The sequence below is a fragment of the Melanostigma gelatinosum genome (assembly GCF_949748355.1).
Source record: "Melanostigma gelatinosum genome assembly, chromosome: 21".
Lineage (NCBI taxonomy): Eukaryota > Metazoa > Chordata > Actinopteri > Perciformes > Zoarcidae > Melanostigma > Melanostigma gelatinosum.
Window position 1 is genome coordinate 1,245,041 of NC_136654.1, and position 20,911 is coordinate 1,265,951.

The window sequence follows — 20,911 nt, forward strand, 5'->3', positions numbered from 1 at the left end:
AAATTTGATCTAATTTATTTATTTTCCGTGTTTGTTCAGTTGACATATTGATGCTCTGTTTGTGATACGACAATAAAGGCATTTGGTCCAATTGTGATTGGTGCAAACCGTTGTCATGAACCCAGAGACCAGATCTGATTGGTTAACGTCACAGCTGTTTTTTGTGGCAGGAGGAAATAGAATCCAGAGCGACGTAGGAAACAAGGGAGCTCGTTTTCAGGGTTGTTTACGTGACATAAAACCTCTGTAATGTAAGGCCGTTCAACTACAAATTGAGGAGAGATATGCCTTAATGTATTTCATACGTGAGTATGTTCAATTCTTCCCTTTTTATCAGTTGCATATGCATATTTTCCGGTCGATATCGGCGGTGTTGCTGCAGCTTGCTAGCCTGAGTCCTTCGTTAGCTCAGGTGATGCAAACAAACGATAGATTTCTGTCCGTTCATGTTGCGCACAGCCTCGTGCACAAAGACGGTGCTTCTCTAATTCAAACGAACAATTCAATAGCTCACTGAAACGTAAGCCTTGCCAACACACACACACACACACACACACGCGTGTTCCTACCGGGTGTGTGGTTCCAGCCGGAGCCCCAGTGAGCTGCTCTGAGCGGAGGACTCACTGAGGTGGTGGGGAAAGCTGTGCTGTGCTGTAACAGCAGTTTTAAATATAGTGTTTCATCGAGTTCATTGCTTTTGTTCGGCAGACATGCAGAATGAAGGAACTAAATGCAGTGCACACTGCAACAGTCAACACATGCCCACCAGTGCTGTCAGCAAATGCAATGTGTTTATCTCGTGTGCTAAGATTATATTACTGCTGAAGAAATAATCCATGCGACAGTGAAGGTATTTGAATGTGTAGCTTCCTCTATGAACTATAATTCCACAGCAACATACTGTATGTTAGGCCTGCACCGTTTAATCCACTGTGGAGTTCCTAGATGAGTTGCTTGCTTGTAGTCCAGATTGATATATTTTAATTGCTTTCTAGATTTTATTAATGGAGGAAGCAAAGCTTTCCGAAGCACCGAATAGCTCTGAAGCAGTTGTGTTGAAAATGGTTCATTTGATACAGTCAGAAATGGTGACATTTGCTGATCAAACCCTTGGTGGTGTGTGTGTGTGTGTGTTAATTTGTTCTGTGAAGCTTGTATTATAAAACAAAAAGGCCTCAAGTAAATGGAAAGGTTTTCATTTCCCTTTCATGTCTTTAAACGTGCAGCTGAGGCCAGCATTAGGGAGACGGCTTCTCGTCCGTACGTCATCCCGATGAGGAATGCTGGAAGTATGCAACCCATGTACAGAAGAGATGCTGGAGTCTGGCACCAAACGAGAAGTCTTCTCTACAAGAACCTGCTCATCAAATGGAGGACCAAGCAACAGAGTCTTCAGGTGCTGCGTCTTATTGGAGCAGACTGATATGAACCTGTTCTGCTTTGCAGTGGTTGACAGTTCATATCCCACAACATGTCATGTAGCTCAGTCAATATTTAGACTATTATTAATATTTAGCCTGGAGCCGCTGTGGAGCAGTGACGTACGCCGTGCAGAGTAAATGGAGAAGAACTGGGCTTGTAGTGTGTGTGTATAACAGCTTGTGCAGGTCATTTGTAAATGATCGATACTGAATTTCATATTTTCACAACATAAAACCTGACTCATTTGTCTTTTATTACGTTGCTGGTTTGCCTTTATACATAAACCTTTTTATTGGAACACAGTTCTCGGTTACTTTTACTTCTGTTGACGGTTGTGCCCGTGACAGCAGGGAAGAGATGTTTGTTGTGCCCGTGGTGTTATCTTGGACTCCACATACCTTCTCTCAAGGCTAGCAGTATTATGTCTGGATCTGTGAGTCCGCTCTCTCTGTGGTTATTCCAGGGAAACCTCAGCTACACGTAATGAGACTCATAATCTGCTCATGTTGTCACAAATGTAGCTGCTCGAGTGAATCAAACCTCTTGCCCTGGGTAGAGTACTCCTTCATTGATACAGGAACACTAAACTGTGACAGTATAGAGTTTGGAATTGGATGAAAGAGAGCTTGTGCCTCTTCCTCTACCTCACATTCTCCTGTTTGTTACACCATGCATTTTGTATTTGCGCTGATGCATTTTTAATGTCGCTGTGTGCATCGACCTCTCTTTGGCGAGGCAGCACTGAGGGACCTCCTGAAAGTCCGACGCTGCAGTGCGATGAGTACGGCTAGTTTACTTCATACCGGAGATGACAACTGTTTGTCGCTGGCTGTTTCAGCTCATTTATAATTAATCAAAGGAATCTTTTTATGGTGTTCTGTGGGAACTGCGCGTGAGGACAGTGTTTCCTGAATGAGGTTTTGAGTCTATTGTGCACAGATAATCTCAGGTGAACAAGATTCTCTGATCAAGTTTTCTCAGTGGAACTGTCTCAACCAAAGCTCTGAAGTAGTTCTTTGTTGAAAGCTCTTTAATGCGCTCTTGACATGCCAGCGGCTCCCTGTGTCTTGTTTTAACTGACTGATTCTCAAGGCGACGCTGCAGCATGTTGTTTATTGGAAGAGAAGGAATGTCTCTTGTCGTTTGTCTTGATACTAGATATGAGAGTCCCTGAACACAGTCAGTATTAGAAGCTCATGACTGTGAAATAAAATAATAATTTGTAAAGCCTTGAAGCAAAGTGCTCTATTTACTGGTAGATTCATGTTAGAACACTCACATTTGGTCACACGCTTTGTTACCAAATCCGCCTGGAAGGAGATGATGGGACGGACACGGATGATGGTGAATGTGTTGTTCGCCTGGGAAGAGCTGGATGATGTCAGACTTGGAGACGACTGTGTTTAGCTGGAGACGTCGTTTGAAGATTTCTTCTATCCGTTATGTGTTTGGTTGGACAAAGGCTGAACTGTGGAAAACTATTGGTGGTTTTCTCATCAGCGTCTCTCCGTGTCTGTCTTTGCAGGAACTGATCCTACCTCTGCTACTGCTGGGTCTCCTGATACTCATCAGCACCCTGAATCCTCACGTCCACTATGGAGGCATCGGCACTTTGGAGCTGGAGCGTGACGACCACTTCTTGAAGGGCCTGGGCTACACGCCAATCAGTAACATCACCAACCACATCATGGAGGAGGTGGCCCAGTGGATGCGTACGTGCCTGAGATCCGTCTCCTCCTCGTGTTGATCTGTGACTGAGGGAGGAGAAGCAGAAGGTTACTGGCACAGACTGCTCTTGGTTCATGACACCTTCCTCCCCTCCTTGTGTTTTCAGACATGCAGGATCGTCTGGAGATGTTTGCCAGTGAGGAGGACCTGGAGAACGCCAGCCTGTACGAGCCCTCCAGCTACGTCGGTGTTGTGTTCATGGACAGCTCTGCCACGTCTTACCGGCTACGCTTCCCGTTCAACCAGCTGCCCTTACCCAGCGATTACACAGAGTCTATTGGTATCGTCGAATTCGGACTTTCTTCAATTTTGATTTCTTTTATTTAAACGTATAAAATTTCCTTTTTTAGAACATTTTCAGACCGCCTTCATTCTTTTCAGATGTTGAGCCATTTGTTCTGTTCTGACAGGTGAAAGAAGATTTAGCCAGTATTGTGTTTCTAAATTCCTTTTTTTTTTTAAATCTCTGAAACAAAACAAAAAGTTTGCCAGGTGAAGAAAAGGTTGCCAGTTCGATTTTTCTGAATAACTTCTTTTTTATCTGTGGAATCAAAAGTTGTGACTGGTGATTTTTAAAGTAATTTATTTCCCCGTGCTCTCTCAACACAAGGTACATATAATGTGTAAATGAAAAGGCCTGGAAGACAACATGACTGAGTTCAGTCCTATTTACAACATGCAATCCTGGTGCACTTCAGCCTCTTGTGGCCAAATAAAGCACTACAACAACAAACATCAAATTATCCCGACAAAGAATCACCTGCCCACACTCTTTCACCAGCTTTCACGATTGGAAAAAAAAGATTATCCTGGAAAACCGTCTGAGGGCTTCCATAGACCGTATTCCCCATGAGGGAAAAGCCAAACCTATTATTTAGAACATTTTACAAAATTAAGATGAAAAGCCAGCCAGGTTATTGCCTGCTAAAGTTGAAATGCATTGTATATAAAAATATATATCTGGCATGCACGGCCCTGATGTTGTTGCCATTGTGCTTGTTCTCCTCCAGCCAACTGTTTCACCAGCTCGGTGAACTGCAGAGCAGCTAATTACTGGTACTCTGGCTTCATCCGCCTCCAGTCTCTGATCGACGCAGCCATCATCCAGGTGAGACCAGCCGGAGATCAGCACGATGTTCTTCAGCGTGAGCCCCCTCCCACCGGAAGAGGAAATGAAGATGCAGCGCGTGCGTTGCTCGGGGTAACGCCTTCGACGACACATAAAATGTCAACGCAGCGCTAATGGTCCGTCTGCTGTGCACAGATGCAGACAAAGCGGTCGGTGTGGAGTGAGATGGACCTGAAGGTGGTGATGATGGGTCAGCCAGGCTCCGTGGAGGTGCAGAAGTTCCCCCACGCCCTCATCTCCATCTACCTGGTCCTGGCCTTCACGCCCTTCGTCACCTTCCTCATCGTCAATGTGGCGGCTGAGAAGGAGCATCGCCTCAAAGACACCATGACCATGATGGGGCTGTACGACACCTCTTTCTGGTGAGGAAGACGAGGGCTCAGTCCCTGTAGTTTCACAGTTTAGCGGTGTGATCGTGTGTGTGCTTCAGGTGTTGTGTTGTCCAACAGGTTGTCATGGGGACTCCTGTATGCTGCTCTGGTGACGACCATGTCCTTCCTGATGTCCATCATCGCTACATACACGGCCCTGTTCCCCAACAGTGACTTCTTAGTTGTCTTCTTCCTCATCTTCCTCTATGGAATATCATCGGTGAGTAGAGCCGTGATCGAGCAGAGTAATCCCGTGTTGCTTTGTGTAAAGTGTCACGTCGACGCATGTTTATCGTCCCAATGTCCTTAAAAAGAACTGCTTAATATCCAGTGACATGCGAGGGTTTCAAGTGATTACCATGGAAAGAGCAATAATAATAGAGCAGCTTTACAGGCACGACTGTTGGAAGGGGATCTCTTCCCAACGTGTTGTAAATGTGTATATTATAATAATAATAATATTTCCCCCAGTGCAGCCTCTAAACCAGGCATTTTGTGCTCTCGGTACAACAGCATTGCTGCTTGGAGTCCTGATCATTCTGCTTCTCTTCCCTCCTCCTCCCTCTGCCCACTCTCGCTCGTCTCTCGCTCCACAGATCTTTTTCTCCTTCATGCTGACTCCGTTATTTAAGAAGCCCAAGTTTGCCAGCACAGTGGGCTCCATGCTGACGGTGGTGTTCGGCTGCCTGTCGCTGTTCACCGTGCTGATCAAGGACTTCCCACAGCCGCTGGTCTGGCTCCTCTGCCTGCTCTCCCCCAGCGCCTTCTCAATCGGGATCGCACAGGTGAAAAATCTCCTTCAAATGCTCCACGTCCAGCATACTGCTGTTGGTATTTTTCCCCTCCCATGATGCTTTGCCTTCAGCAGGGTTCGTATCCAGCCACCGTCCTATAAGAATCAGTCACGCGATGTTAGCATTAGCATCCTGTCTTTTGACCACAGGTGCTTCTAATGTTGGTGTTGCATATAAACAGAAGTAATAATCCACAGGGAGCCATGCAGGTAGCCAAAGAGAACACACGTGTGAATGAGGTGTGTTCTTACGTTAGGTGGTGTACCTGGAGGCCCAGGGAGATGGTGCCGTGTTTTCCTCGCTGGCCAACGGGCCTCATCCTCTTTACGTGCCCCTGCTCATGCTGGTTGTGGACTGCATCCTCTACCTTCTGTTGGCGATCTACCTGGACCAGGTACTGCCTGGTAAGTACACACACACACACACACACAGTATAGCTCAATATAAGTCACAACTAATTAAATCCGCTTTAATGCGAATAGTCGTATCAGTTCTGCATGAGCCAAGTTTCCCTGTGGATCACTTCAGGTTCGTCTGAAGCTATCGCTGTTGTCGTGTTAACGATGACATTTTGTCTGAAATGCAGGTGAGTTTGGAATGAGGAGGTCCTTGGTGTACTTCCTGAAGCCATCCTATTGGTCCAAGCGCAGAAAGCGCTACGTGGAAGTGAGCTCGGTGTACGACGCAGAGGTGAAAGGAGCTCCTGGTGGCAACGAGTCTGTCGAGCCGGTTTCCCCCGAGTTCAGAGGGAAAGAGGCCATCCGGTAAAACGCTGAGCTGTCACAGTGAACTTCAGTCGGATGCATATTTCTGTTGCAATAAGGACTTCTTGGGAATGCAGCCTGTTAAACAGCTGATGGGTTACCACAGCTTCTGATGAAATGCTTTTTTTATTGAGGATGCTTTTGTGGTTTCCGTCATTTCACTTTTAACACAAAAGGTTTTAACACAAAATATCTAAAATGTCCATTGAGAGGAAGACACTGAAGCAGGAGGAGAGAAATGGAGGCTTTGAGAGTTTCTGGTGGAATCGGTGTCTCAGTTAAACATGCAGCCGGGCTGTTCTCCACGGCTCCACTGAGCAGAGCCGGTGGGACCGGCCTGTAACCTGAGAGCTGACACTGATTCTGTGTTTGCTCCTTCTCCGGCAGCATCACCAACATCCAGAAAGTGTACAAAGAGAAGGACAACGTGGTGGAGGCTCTGAGAGGTGGGTGCTGAACATCTCCACCTTCAGAGGCTTCTCACTGAGCAGCTGATGTTGTGATGTGCACCAGTTCTCACAGAGTCAGGTCCACTTCAGTGTGTCCAGTTGAAGGTCTACTCTGTAACCTTTCAGCAGTGAACAGTAGACGACCTGTGTTTAGTTGTGTAATCTGTAATTTAACTTAAAGGTAACGGCCCGTTTCCTTTGGTGGCCTGTTAATGGCGTCCAATGACTCGATGCTTGAGCTACATGTTGTTCAGCTCTTCTGCGTGTCCGCTCTGATGACGCCGTCCTTCTCTTTCTTCCTTCAGGCCTGACCTTTGACATCTATGAGGGCCAGATCACGGCTCTGCTGGGACACAGCGGCGCTGGAAAGTCCACCCTCATGAACATCCTGTGTGGCATCTGCCCGCCCACCGGCGGCTCGGCCACCATCTACGGCTCCCCCGTAGCAGAGATCGCAGACGGGTCGGACATGAAGCAGCTGGTGGGAATCTGCCCCCAGTTCAACATCATCTTTGACGTGCTCACCGTGGAGGAGCACCTCAGGATATTTGCCGCCATCAAAGGGATCCCGCCCTCGGACATCGACGCCGAGGTGACGCTCGAACGGCATCTGATCCGTCGTAGTTTTGTTTCAAGGCCTATTTCGTCAAATGTTTTGTCTGAACGAGCATGAGCGCACGTCATCCGAGTATCAATTTGACCATTTTTAATCGTAGATGGCTGATTCCAAAATTTAGCATGCGGGTGACGAGATGCACTGTTGATTCTAGAAACTGACAGGTGATTTTGATTCTTTCGAATAGGTTTCCAAAGTGCTGAAGGATCTGGACTTGGAGAAGATCATGACCGCTCAGGCCAAAAATCTGAGCGCAGGCCAAAAGAGGAAACTCTCTGTGGGCATCGCCATTCTCGGGGATCCAAAGGTACCTGCGGGAAGTCCCTTTGCTTTGTTTCCGTGTGTCTGCTGGTCCCAGACGGGACAGGCTTTGACATGCCTGGAGTTATCGGTCACTCTGCCACCGGTCCCAGCACGATCGCATCATTCTCAGCCGTCTGTGCCGTGTTTGTTCCTGCCAGATCCTGCTCCTGGACGAGCCCACGGCCGGGATGGACCCCTGCTCCAGGCACCAGGTCTGGTCGCTGCTGAAGAGCCGCAGAGCCGGCAGAGTCACTGTCCTCAGCACGCACTACATGGACGAGGCCGACCTGCTTGCTGGTGTGAACTGTCTCTGTGACTTAAGCTGCACTGATTCACAGGCAACACAACCGTGATGAATGAGCACTCTCACTCTTGCCATTGTTACCAGTTAAAAGTCCAAATTCATTTTAATTGAAGAAGTTTGTTCTTTGCAACCGTGCTGTAGCTGTGTTACACACAGTAGTGTAAGGAAAGAGCCGTTCTGACTCGTTACGTTCTTCTGATGCGATAGAACTGATTCTATTGCAAAAAGAATCGATTTGTTGCGATTGTTAAACTGTTTTTGTGTTTCTCTCCAGATCGTAAAGCTGTGATCTCTCAAGGACAGCTGAAATGCGTCGGCTCTTCTATGTATCTGAAGGTCAAGTGTGGTGTTGGATATCATCTCAGGCGAGTAGAGTTTACCTCCACCATGTCGTTCATTCCTTCAGCTCTCTCTGTTGGAAACTGCTGCAAGTCACAGAACAGCGACTCATCTTTGGACATCTGAACCCGAGTGGCCCATCGGTGGCCCGTGTTATAAGCAGCCTGATGCATGTATGACACAATGTACCAATCCTTGATGCTGTGTTTTGCTGATTGAGGGTTTGTACATCCTAACAAGTGGTCTAAACTAGAATAGGACTCTATTTAACTCGCTTTCTGTTTCCCTCCCAGAATGTCCGTCAATGAGGGCTGTGAAGCTGAAGAGATCTCGTCGCTGGTCACCCAGCATGTTCCCAAATCAAAGCTATCTGGACAACACGAGGCAGAGTTGACGTTCACTCTGCCTTTTGAGAGCATGGACACATTTTCAGGTCAGACCACACGATCCAGTTAAAGGGATAGTTCATGTTTGTAAGTGAGGTTGTATGAGGTACTTATCAACAGTTGGTGTGTTACACAGTGGATGGAAACAGCTGGAGTACCAGCACAGAAGCTAAGCAATGCAGGTTGGTGAGGTAAAGTAACTGTGCATAGGCAACGGCTTCAGGTCCCGTCAGTCTGCACGCTGGAGCGGCGAAAGCATTCTCACTAAAGCGTCCACTTCAACTGCTGATGAGCGTTCAGTGCATTGCTTTGCTCCCGTACTGGTTCTCCCGTCTGTCTTTAAAGTGGGGGCGTGCCGACCGCCTTCCACTGTCGTCATACGCTGACTAAGAGCAGCACCTCATACAAGCCCACATCCAAACATCCCTTCAAGTTACTTCTTAAGCTGACCTAGTTCCCTCTGCTGTCTTCTTACGTCTATGAAATCCTCTCCAGTCAAATGCTGAAAACAATGACTGAGCTCACGTGTGACTCTGCGCTGAGCGTCGCAGTGGAGCGGCGCTGCACACGGTGCTGATTCGTCTGTTTCTCACAGGCTTGTTCTCAGAGCTCGACCGTCAACCCGATCTGGGAATCATCAACTACGGCGTTTCAATGACCACGCTGGAGGACGTCTTTCTCCGCTTGGAGGCGGAGGCTGAAGTGGACCAAGCTGGTGAGTGTGTCACCAAAGCGGCGTTCCCAAACTACTTCCTGACTCAATGAAAGGGCCGTCCACATGAGCCTGTCCGCCCGTTTGTCTCAGACTACAGTGTGTTCAATCGGGAGCAGGCGGAGGAAGAATGCGACAACGCCTCCGTGGACGACACAGACCAGCGGCTGCTGGCGTTCTCAGACAGCAAGTCGGACGTGGTGTCGGGTCACGCTCTGTGGCGGCAGCAGTTCAGCGCCGTGGCCTGGCTGCACATGCTCAACATGCGCAGGGAGAGGAAGGCCTTCATTTACACGTGAGTGTTCAGAGACAACCGTCATCTGAAAACGAGCTTCAGCTCGCTCATTCGGGACGGAGATCCTGAACATGAATATCGACCCCTTCAGCCACAGAGCAGCTCTCAATGTTCACACATCTGTAGCTCATGCAGATACACTTTGATGAATCAAAAAGCTAAATATTTTTATCATTGTTAATTAAAGAGCAAGACTCTAACCAATGTTTGCTGATATTTCATTTGACAACATGAACTTCTGAATCACGTAACGAGATTTAAAGTTTTCTTGGCTGACCTGGTGATTTGCTTTCTAAGAACTGTAATCGGCAGCATGTGCAAAACATCCTGTTGTTTGTCCGTCTCTCTGATCCGTCTCCTCCCTCCTCCCTCCTCCCTCCTCCCTCCTCCCTCCTCCCTCCTCCTGCAGGCTGGCCCTGTTCCTGGTATTTGTTGCCGCTGTGCTCGTCCTGTCTCTGGCCACAGGAAACATCCGGATTCACTCCCCAGACCGTCAGTTTCTGCCCATTTACCTCCTGAAAAGGAACCAGGTGCAGCAGCGATACGCCACCAGCCTCCTGGTTCAGAACTCCTCAGGTGAGTCTGCTGGAGGCGTTTGATCTCAGAGGAAACGAGCTCACGGGTTGAGGTTTTGTTCTAAGATGTCCTCAATGAGGCCTCAGAGCTTCTGTCTGTTGGGAAGCTGCCTGCTGTGAATGTTGTGATGGGATGCTGACCGCTGTACAGCTGTTCAATCACACCTGGAACCACAGTCCATAAGAACTGTCCCGTGGGTGCCTCTCTTCCTGCACTGTGCCGTGTTCTTGCACGTGGGTTAGTTGTGTCTTCTTTCTTGTGCCGACAGGATCTGATATTTCAGACTTCATTCACAACCTGCAGTCTCAGGACATCGAGGTGGAGATGATGAAGCAGAGCGACTACATGGCCGCCGCGCCCCACAGCGCCGCCATCAACGTCACAGGATCCAGCAAGGTCGCCGCTGTTGGACAGATTGAATGTTGTTTTGATTCCAGATGTTTGATGAGGCACCAGATGTGGCTCGCCTCTCCTGCAGCACCTGCAGTGAATGTGGCGGTCGTGTTCCAGATGAAGGGCGGTCTGAGAGCTGCTGATCTTCAGACGGAGCGGACTCTCTCTGACTCTTTCTCTTCTGTTCGTCAACAGGGTTTCAAATACAGTGTTGCGTTCAACAGCACCACGGTTCACTCCTTGCCGATGGCGGTCAATATACTGAGCAACGCTCTTCTAAGAGGACTGAACGGTACCGGACAGATCCGAACCTGGACCAAACCGTTTGATTACGTGGGTATTTGAGGATGACACAGATCTCATCTGTCCTGCTTCAGTCATTTGAAGGTATGAAATGTTTCCCTCAGCAAATGCCAGATGCGACGTCCTACGCTCTGGTGTACATCGAGGCCATCGTCCTGGGAATGCTGGCAGCTGGAATGCCTGCGTATTTCGCAATGGACCACACTCGAGACAGAGAGGTGATCACTTCCTGTCTTTCATACCTTATTCCTTAAAGGGACAGTTCACCCAAAAGCAAAACATACATGCAGTTCATCCCTCTCGAGTGTTTTGGTGGTAAACTTTGGATTTGTAACGATAGTTTGCACTTAATTCGATAATACTGTAGAAGTCGGACAGATCGGCATATATTTCCATCCACGTGTATATTACCCTTTTGTTTTTTTGCTCCTTCAGATCAAGTGTCGCTCAACACTACGTGTCTCGGGTCTGGTGCCGTCGGCCTACTGGTGCGGCCAGGCAGCTGTGGACATCCCCTTCTACTACCTCATCCTCTCCTCCATGACCGTCGTCCTCTTCTCCTTCCACACCGGAAACCTGCTCACCTCCAGCAACCTCACCTCTGTGGTCCGTGCTGCCGTTCACTGGGAGACACGCTCGTAATGTTCACGCAGAACACGAGCCCTGACATCGACTCGTCCTCTGCCCTCTCGTAGGTCCTGTGTACCGTCGGCTTTGGTCCGGCCGTGATTCTCTTCACTTACGTGTTTTCTTTTGGCTTCGCTCGAGTCCAGAGCAACAGGGATTTCTTCTCGGTCATCTCCATGATGGTGAGGCTGCGCATTTTAAATACGGGTGGAACTACTTTCCAAAATGTCAAACGGCAGGATAAAATGTGTTCCTGACATCATGAAGTGTGTGATCACAGTAACTGATGTGAATGTAAATGGGCTTATTGTTTTGCCTCCTCAGGTGTGCGTGGTGTCGGCCTCGCTGGTTCAGTTGTCATTTGTGAACGACAACCCTGGACTGACCCGGAACCTGCACAACGTCTTGTGTTTCCTCAACCCTCTGTATCCTCTCATGGGCTGCCTCAACTGTATCACCAAGGTAGGAGCTCGACCCGCTCGACCAGGCGGTGCGTTCAGTGGTCGACCTTTTTGTGTTCAATCTGCACGAAGGTCCATTTTAGACGACACGATGAAGAAGTAATGAAACCACGTTGAATGAACAGAAACATTTGAGCCTTTTAGCTCTTTGTCTGTGTTCTGGCTGCACATACTGAATGATGAAGCCCCTCCCCCTCCGGCTCTCATCAGCTCTCCCATATAAAAGCATCAGCTGCTTGTTCTGCCTCTGGAGCCGCCTCACTGATGTGTTCTCCGCTTACAGGCCACCTTCCTCCCCTCTCTGTACGAGGAGAACTTCCTGTGGAAGAACCTTCTCATCGCTATTATAGCAGTAAGTGTTCAACGTGAATCATCTCTACGTTCAGTGAATGTTCAGCCGTAACACTGCGCGTGTGTTTGTGTGTTTAGCCGTATCTCCAGTGCATCCTGCTGCTTTTCCTGCTTCGGTGGCTCGAGCTCCGTTACGGAGGGAGGACAGTCAGCAGGTAGCCGTCACATGGCGGCTCATAACTCAGCAGCACACACTGCCTCAGTACAGTTCTCTTTTATTTGAGACAAGTGATGAACAGTGCAAGCTTCTTGGTCTGAACTGAGACTCGTGTCATGATGACGGAAGATTCTTTTACATTTCCAGGATGTCGTCGAAGCCCAAAGTGGAGAAGAACCCAGAAGAAGGGCTGAAGGAGGATGAGGATGTGAGGATGGAGAAGGCCCGAGTGAAGGAGGCGCTCACCTGCCAGTCCTGTGAAGAGGTGAGGAAACATCTGATCTCCTACTTCTTCAGCTGTCATCCAGACCTGGAGTGCAGCAGGGTATTGGGAGGGTCTGCTTTCACACCTAGGTCACTAAATATGAATTGTGCACAAGATGTTGAGTGTTCAGAGTTTTTGCCTGAGCTTAAAGACCTGAATTTGCACGATTAATTTTTATCCGTGGTACATTTCTGATCAGGAGCCATTCAAAGGTGTTGATGTTGTCTCTTCACTGTGATATTCAGAAACCAGCGGTGGTTGTGAGTAACCTGAGGAAGCAGTACAAAGGCAGACGAGAAGGTTTCTCTCTCAACAAGACGAGGAAAGTGGCCGCAAAGAACGTCTCCTTCTGCGTTCGGAAAGGTGTGTCGACTCCTTCGTGTGCAGAGCGCTCACGCTTTCATTCCTTTGTCTCCACACGGTTTGGACTTCAGCCGTAGTCTTCCATTCAAACTGCTGTTTCTAACTTCAGGTGAAGTTCTTGGACTGTTGGGCCCCAACGGAGCAGGAAAGAGCACCATCATGCACATGTTGTCAGGTGACACCGACCCCACTGCCGGCCAGGTACACGGCACACAACGCCGAAGCCTCCTCGTCTCCACTGTGGGCTTTTAGGTCCTCGTCCCCATTTAAGACTTCTGACACGCACGGCTGTGACGCCACCAGCCCACTGACGTCTGTTCTGCTTCCTTCAGATCCTGATGGGCGACTACAGCACAGAGTTGCGTCCGGTGGACAATCCTCTGCAGCACGTGGGCTACTGTCCTCAGGTGAACCCTCTGTGGCCCCGGATCACTCTGCACGAACACCTGGAGATCTACGCCGCCATCAAGGGCCTGAAGGGAGAGGACGTCCCGGGCATCATCAAGCGGTGAGCCTCCTTCAGCCGACGAGCTTTTTAACCTCGAAAGGTGTTTTTTAAATTCAGCAGTTGTAGCATTTCATTGCTTCACCGACTCGAGGCAGCAGGAACGATCAGATAAGCTGGTTGATCACAGCGTCTGTAGAGAGGACAGCTTGCTGCTGAGGATGCAGGAATACTGACGCAGCGTGTGACTCTCCTCAGTGTGGTGAACGCTCTGGAGCTGAAGGACCACTTGAACAAACAAGCCAAGACCCTGTCAGCTGGAATCAAGAGGAAGGTGAGAAGATGTTCATCGTTGTGACGGCACCGAGCCGCTCCAGAAGGAGGCGCGTGCACCGAGCGCTGGACTGAACACTGCATGTCTGTTTGTTTCAGTTGTGCTTCGCCTTGAGCATGATCGGGAATCCTCAGATCGTCTTACTGGACGAGCCGTCTGCAGGGATGGACCCCAAGTCCAAACAGCGCATGTGGTGAGACCAGATGCATTTCAATCTGTCATTTCTGTTTTGTACTGAAACTTGGAAAACTTTATTTCATCAGAGAAAGCCGCAGTCAAAACACAATAAAATGACAAAAAAGACAAATAAATACATTTCAATTCATTCAGAAGTTCTTTGTACGAATCAGAAAATCCGTTTGTTATTTTGACAGAAACTTCTGAAGTCTCCAAATTAGACAAAATACATCACAATGAGAAGAAGACCGTACGGTTCATTCTGTCCTTTTCTGCTCCAGCTTCTCTTCTTTCATTGCTGAGCTGCAGAGAGAACGTGTGCTGAAGTGCAGCTCGTCCGCTCAGTGAAGAGCTTTCATGTGTTTTGCGTCGATGATCTTGTGCAGCGACTCGCTCGTTAGACTTGATATTCATTCATTGTTTGATGTATTCGTTGATCTGCGATGAGCTCGGTCACGCAGCCGTGGAGGCGTCTGACCTGCGTGTCTTCTCTGTGTAGGAGAGCCATACGCGCCGCTTTCAAGAGCCGCCAGCGGGGAGCCGTCCTCACCACGCACTACATGGAGGAGGCCGAGGCCGTCTGCGACCGCGTCGCCATCCTGGTGTCGGGCGAGCTGAGGTGAGCGCTCGCGGCCGCGTGGCGCTCTGACTCTGAGAGAACAGACCTCTGCGCCGCTTCAACCTCCGTCTGTTGTCTTTCCTCCGTCAGATGCATCGGCTCCATCCAACATCTGAAAGGGAAATACGGGCGAGGTTACAGTCTGGAGGTGAAGCTCAGGGAGGAGCTGACGGGGCTCCAGCAGGTGGCGCTGCTGCACAAAGAGATCCTCCGAATCTTTCCGCACGCCGCCCGGCAGGAGAGGTGAGACCTGAGCCCGCTGAACGAGTCCGTGAGGAGGAAAGGCAGCTGAGTCCAGAGCAACACACACAGGCTGATGATGATGATGATGCATTTTATTTGTAACGCACTTTTCATTTTTAAAAAATCTCAGAGTGCCACAGAGCCAGTACATAGTAAAAACAGTTAAAACAAACTGTAATAAAATAAAACCAGTGAATGAACAGAAACACAGAACCAGAACTTCCTGTTCATGCGTACGTGTATCTGCTGATGCTTTGTTTCCAGCTTTGCTACTCTGATGGTTTACAAGATCCCCATGGAGGACGTGAAGTCCCTGTCCAAGTCTTTCTCTCAGTTAGAGAGAGGTGAGTCTCACACACACACACACACACACACACACACACACACACACACACACACACACACACACACACTCATTTTAATTCATCGTCTGAATCTCTGTTTATTTTCAGCCAAGCAAACCTTCAACTTTGAAGAGTACAACTTCTCCCAGTCGACCTTAGAGCAGGTGTGTGCTTCAGAGATACGCCACAGTTTCACATCAACATCTCAACTTCATGTTCATTCTTATGTTGTCCTTATGCTGCCCACACTCCCTCCTCCTCCTCCTCCTCCTCCTCCTCCTCCTCCTGTAGGTGTTCATGGAGTTCGCCAAGGAGCAGGAGCAGGGGGAGGAGGAGGTGGGCTCCCTCAGCACCACCTTCCAGTGGCAGCGTCTGCGGCAGGACGCCCCCGCCCACCACACAGAGAGCGTCGTGCACCAGCTCTGAAGGGAGCCGGCTGGCAGCAGACCAGGACCGACCAGATCCAGACCTGCCAGGACTCGAGCACCCCGAGGACTCACGCCAGCACTCGCCCCCCCTTCCACGCTAAACCGACGCCCACCTCCCTTTAAAGGAATGGGACCTGAGTGGGGGAGGGGCCTCGCATCCACTGGGTCTGACTGTGCGTTTGGGCTCGGGGCTCGTGTTTTAACCCCTCGTCCGCTGGTGCTCCGTGTTTTCTGAACCGCACTGACCGAGGGGCCTCCTCTTTCTAACCGTGTTTTTTATCTTCACAGGGTGAAAGGACAGAATATAAATAATATATGATATTTATGCTCTGTAATCTTCCCCCTCCGTGGGAGGCGTTACAGGAAGTGCGTTTGCTCGTCTGTTGTGTTTGTGAAACTGTTTTTTACCAGAACTGAGATCCATCCACGATCGTACCAAAGCAGCACATCTCTGAACCGCTCACCTGCTCACCTCCTCACATCCTCACCTGCTCACCTGCTCACCTGCTCACCTGCTCACCTCCTCACATCCTCACCTGCTCACCTGCTCACCTCCTCACCTCCTCACATCCTCACCTGCTCACCTCCTCACCTCCTCACCTGCTCACCTGCTTACCTCCTCACCTGCTCACCTGCTCACCTCCTCACCTCCTCACCTGCTCACCTGCTCACCTGCTCACACACAACCTGAGCCCTTCTCTTGAGTTTCTTTGGTGTCGGTAGCATGTGCACAGATAGTTTGCATCGTCGTGTTATTCTATATGTGGAGCGTGAAACACGAGAGACGAGATGCTCTCCACAGACTTCCTTTAACACCAGCATGCACTTCTCAACGTCCAGACCCACGTTGACATCAGGCCGAGTGTTTCTGCACGCACGCTCACGGCCACGTCGACTGTTGTAGAAACGTGGCAGACGGATGTTGGGGTGCGGGTTGTGTGGCTGATCTCTGCAGATCTATCTTTGGGCCAGAAGCCGTGTCTTTGGGGCCGTAGTGTACCGGTCCATGTAGCACGCCGCCCTCGCCGGGCGTTAGCCGGGGCCGATCCCCTCCAACGCGGGGAGGTGGAGCTCCAGCTTGTGATTTGTCGTCTCTCAGCCCGCTTTGATGGAGACGTTTCAAAGAGGTTTTGAATGTCGGTCTGGGCCTCCGGGGAGAGGAGGGTCTGTTGCTCAGCAGCTTCACTTTGGTGCCACTTTTAATCACGCAGCTGTGTTTGTTAACTCTACCTAGCCTGTTTAGTGTGTGTGTGTGTGTGTGTGTGTATATACTCTGAGTAGCTGCGGCTATATTTACATAATCTCCAATTTGTGCAAGCAGGTGCGTTGTTACCTGTTTACCTGTCAGCAAACCGATAAATTGTCATTTTGTTTTCATGACGTTCAGGTGAGAGGACGATCGATTTAAAGGGAATTTAAGATGCTTTGTTGGACAGACGGGAGAAGTCTGTGATTTGTCGGTTTTATTTAGTGATCATGAATGGACCTGAGCGGTGAGTTTTGTCTCTAACGAAGCAGCACAATCCGTACGGCTGGTGGACAAAATAACAGCAACACTTGATCTGATGCAAAGCTAAACCAGAGAAGCGTTTGTTGCCGGGTGTGTTGGTTTTGTCCACCTGTCAGACAGAATATCAGCTGCTGTTTGTTTTGTGAGTTGGTCTCCTTGTCACAGAAGCAGAAGGTTCATTTTAAAGAGCTTGTTTGATATTTATGCTGATTTGAATAAATGATCCGACGAGGTGTGTGGGAGGAGCTACTTTCATGTGTTTCTCTCCCAGATTTTATTTGCTGTTTTTAAACCTGCTTTGTCATCAATAACTGAAGATGATTTATGAATTATCCGTTTTTCTTTTGATGCATTTTGAGTCTGAAGCCGATTGACTTTCCAAACATGAGAGCACATTACATCCACTAAAGAATCAAATACATTTAACTGCAGAAGTTTATTGCTGAGGTTTATGCACCGGCAGGTAAATAATGACCTTTCAAATGTGGAAACTTTATTTAAATGCTGTCGTCTTTTCTTTTTTTGCACACTTGTAGCCTTGTTCCCGTTCTAATGGGACAAAATAAAACACTAGCTCTGCATTAAGTTAAACGTGGACGTCATATTTACTCTCTCTATATATAAATATATATATATATATATGTATTTATTTTATGTTTGCTTTCCTAACGTGCAATGTTTGGTACTTTGTTCACAAAAGCAAACGTTCTTGAAACATTTGTGTGTTTCAGTAACATGGAGCCACCCAAACACCAAACTGCTTTCTTTGCACTTCTCTTCGGCGAGTTTATTTCTGGTGCAGAAAGCTGCTCTGTGGACGAGCAGCATCTGAAAGTAGAGCAGGTTTCAATTCGTTTTCCTGGTGGTGGTAACATTTGCACTATTTCTGGGAACTTTTATATCCTTTGTTTATATTATGCAATCTTTGTAAGATTATCCGTGCACTGATTTTGTTTTTTAAAGACTGGTTGAGCTGTGTGCTGTATCTATGTCTGGATGGACACTAATGAACTCTGGTCTCTACACGACCTTTTAATGAATAAATGTTAATCCCAAATGTTGTTTTTGCCCTTTTTATTTGAATGGCCTGATCAGAAAGCCAGATACTGATCTGACCAGCCTGGCTGCTCCTGGTGAGAGTGATGTAGCATGTAACGGATAACGTAACGTAACGGACAACACAACACCTGGAACTCCATGAAGCATTGAGATGTTTGAACCACATGTAACAGCTACAGAAGATTATCATGAATAAAATACAAGAATGCAACACAAGTTGAAGTGAAAACCAGTGGTGGAAGAATTAAGATCTGTTATAAATAGTCTGTTAAAAAGTAAAAGTCCTGCATTCAAAATCTCACTTAAGAGTACAAAGATATTAGCTTCAAAACATGCGTTAAAAGTACTCATTATGCAGAATAACCCATTTGAGAATAATTTATGTTACAATACTGGATTATAATTATCGATGCATGTGTTGCATAGACTGTAAAGGTATTTTATTTACTTTATTCACTGCTGGTTAACTTATAATGATCCATCGTACTTTATACATTGATTCATATTTTGTAACGATAATGTGCAAATTAACTAAGCCATCAAATAAATGTTTTGAGTTAGAAAAAATACAATATTTGAGTAGAAGCCTGAAATGGAAATACTCACGTAAATTACAGGTACCTAAAATTGTAGTTTACTACCATAACTTAAGTACATGTACTTCATTACCGGTGAAAACAAGAAACGCACAGAAGAAAACTACCAGATGTGATTGTAGTTAACGAAGTAACCCTAGCGGATAGCAAGACACATAGCTTGTAGATGCTAACCTACCTAGAACACGAGCCGTTTAATGTTTTTTAATTTAACACTTTTAAAGCTAATCTGTTTTGAAAGCTTTATTTTGAAAGTATTTACCGGAAGTCTTAGTATGCTATTAAATCTGCCTTGACGCTCACGGAGTTGATAGTTGTGTGTTCAGCGCCCTCTAGCGGCCATAGTATGTACCTGCACCTCAATAAGAGCTTTTGTAATACGGTTTTATTTACACTAGCTTCCGGTCGTCACGAGGTCTAACTAATTGTCTATTATAAAGGTTTTCTTTTGAATAATTTCCACTGGGTATTATGTGGTTGTGTTTACCTTGATGCTCGTGAAATTAGCTCGCGCTAACGTTAGATTATAAAGTCAAGAGCTGAATTCAGTCTGTGGTTAAGAGCATAGAAATGATATTTCATGGTCAAGAGTGTTCATACTGCCCTCTAGTGGTCAGGGTGAGAAACTGCAACACAATAAATTCATAAAGACAGCGTCAATGCAGACGGGACAGCACAATACTACTTCCGGTAACTACTTTCGAAATACAGTGACCAAAGTAACGGAAATTATCGTGTTAATAATTAATAAAAATGAAGTATACAACAACTAAAACAGAAAATGTCTCCTACATAAACAGGTACATTGATAGGAAACGAAAAGGGGTACTGTTATCAATTCAAGGGTATTATAATAATTATATTATGAAAGAAATACAGAGACAAAACTTCTGAAAAATATATTTTCCCATTGTTTGGTTGTAAGACGAGAGTAAAAACAGAAACAAATACTTTGATAAAGATATCAAATACCTTTAGTACAAATATCTGCTTGATTCCCAAATGACATCCAACGACAATTACCTTGATCGTTTGATGTTAATTTATTTTAGTTCGTCCACAATTGCTTCAATCAAATCATTATTTTCAAGGTGAACTCCGGAAGTATGCTGTTATGTTGCATTGATGCTAGTATGACGAATAAACGACTCCACTGCCGCTGAGAGTTCTGGGAGTCGGAGAGGACGTGGACATGGTGGAGGACTACAAGTACCTGGTGTCTCCATCCACAGCAGACTGAACTGGAAGAACAACATCAACGCTGTGCACAAGAAGGGGAGGAGTCGACTCTTCTTCTTGAGGAAACTTCAAACCTTCAACGTGTGCAGCAGGATGCTGGAGATGTTCTACAGTCTGTTGTGGTCAGTGCACTGGACTCCTGTAGTCTGCTGGGGGAGCAGCATTGGAGCCGGAGACACCAACAGACTGAACAAACTGGTGAAGAAGGACCACCCTCTCCATCACCTCCTGCAGGGACAGAGGAGCACTTTCTCCAACAGACTGATGCAGCTCCGCTGTCACAAGGACAGATACAGGAGAACATTCCTGTCCTCTGCCATTAGACTTTATAATAAAACACCTCGGGCCAGATCGTCGTCCTTCACATGACTACAACGCTACAGGCTGTTGCTTGTTGTTGGTGATCCTGGCTCTGCTGTCCAGGTTGTTTAGTTTAGTTTACTAGTTGTTAATTTAATTAATACCACTATATTCATGCTATATACTGTGCATTTCTATTTTATATTCTATTCTATTTTAGCTTATTTTTTATTAATCTATTCCTTCAATTCAATATCTGCTCTGTTATTTTATTGTACTGTATATATTGTGCATTCCATACGTTATATTTTACTCTGTAAATTGCTGCTGCTACAAACGAATTTCCCCCTGGGGATGAATAAAGTTTCTATCTGTCTAATATTCTTCTGAAGCGCCCCTATTTGGCCACTGGAGGGCGCCAAACACTCGTGATTCTAAACAAGGTGTTTTCATTCCTCCCGTTTTTGTCCCTGCCCAGCCACCGTCCTTCCTACTGTGGGTGTGGACAC

The 20,911-nt window shown here is 47.3% G+C and overlaps 1 protein-coding gene across 3 annotated transcripts; it reads left to right on the plus strand.

Annotated features, from left to right (window-relative positions):
- The first annotated feature begins 193 nt into the window (after window positions 1–193).
- abca5 (ATP-binding cassette, sub-family A (ABC1), member 5) lies at window positions 194–18,257 on the plus strand. Of its 3 annotated transcripts, none has more exons than XM_079293874.1 (38): window positions 194–309; window positions 1,227–1,396; window positions 2,948–3,134; window positions 3,257–3,430; window positions 4,161–4,258; window positions 4,415–4,641; window positions 4,729–4,870; window positions 5,247–5,435; window positions 5,701–5,848; window positions 6,031–6,208; window positions 6,596–6,654; window positions 6,963–7,249; window positions 7,461–7,580; window positions 7,735–7,873; window positions 8,155–8,245; window positions 8,513–8,652; window positions 9,201–9,320; window positions 9,411–9,612; window positions 10,022–10,188; window positions 10,457–10,584; window positions 10,777–10,914; window positions 10,989–11,102; window positions 11,320–11,490; window positions 11,580–11,693; window positions 11,836–11,973; window positions 12,256–12,324; window positions 12,402–12,478; window positions 12,628–12,745; window positions 12,991–13,108; window positions 13,218–13,309; window positions 13,441–13,616; window positions 13,812–13,887; window positions 13,986–14,080; window positions 14,564–14,683; window positions 14,774–14,926; window positions 15,191–15,270; window positions 15,379–15,434; window positions 15,562–18,257. In XM_079293874.1, the coding sequence occupies exons 2-38, from the start codon at window positions 1,274–1,276 to the stop codon at window positions 15,694–15,696; spliced, it is 4,959 nt and encodes a 1,652-aa protein (XP_079150000.1). In that variant the 5' UTR covers window positions 194–309; window positions 1,227–1,273; the 3' UTR covers window positions 15,697–18,257. The 3 variants fall into 3 exon arrangements, with proteins under 3 accessions (XP_079150000.1, XP_079149999.1, XP_079149998.1); XM_079293873.1 differs by having other exon boundaries at window positions 197–305; XM_079293872.1 differs by lacking the exon at window positions 13,986–14,080 and having other exon boundaries at window positions 197–305; window positions 15,562–15,701.
- The last annotated feature ends 2,654 nt before the right edge of the window (window positions 18,258–20,911 follow it).

Bases quoted from the DNA above. Each gene is read 5' to 3' on its own strand.
- abca5 (XM_079293873.1), top strand. The intron at 6,209-6,595 runs GTAAAACGCTGA...CTTCTCCGGCAG, and splicing joins AGAGGGAAAGAGGCCATCCG to CATCACCAACATCCAGAAAG. The intron at 15,271-15,378 runs GTGAGTCTCACA...GTTTATTTTCAG, and splicing joins TTTCTCTCAGTTAGAGAGAG to CCAAGCAAACCTTCAACTTT.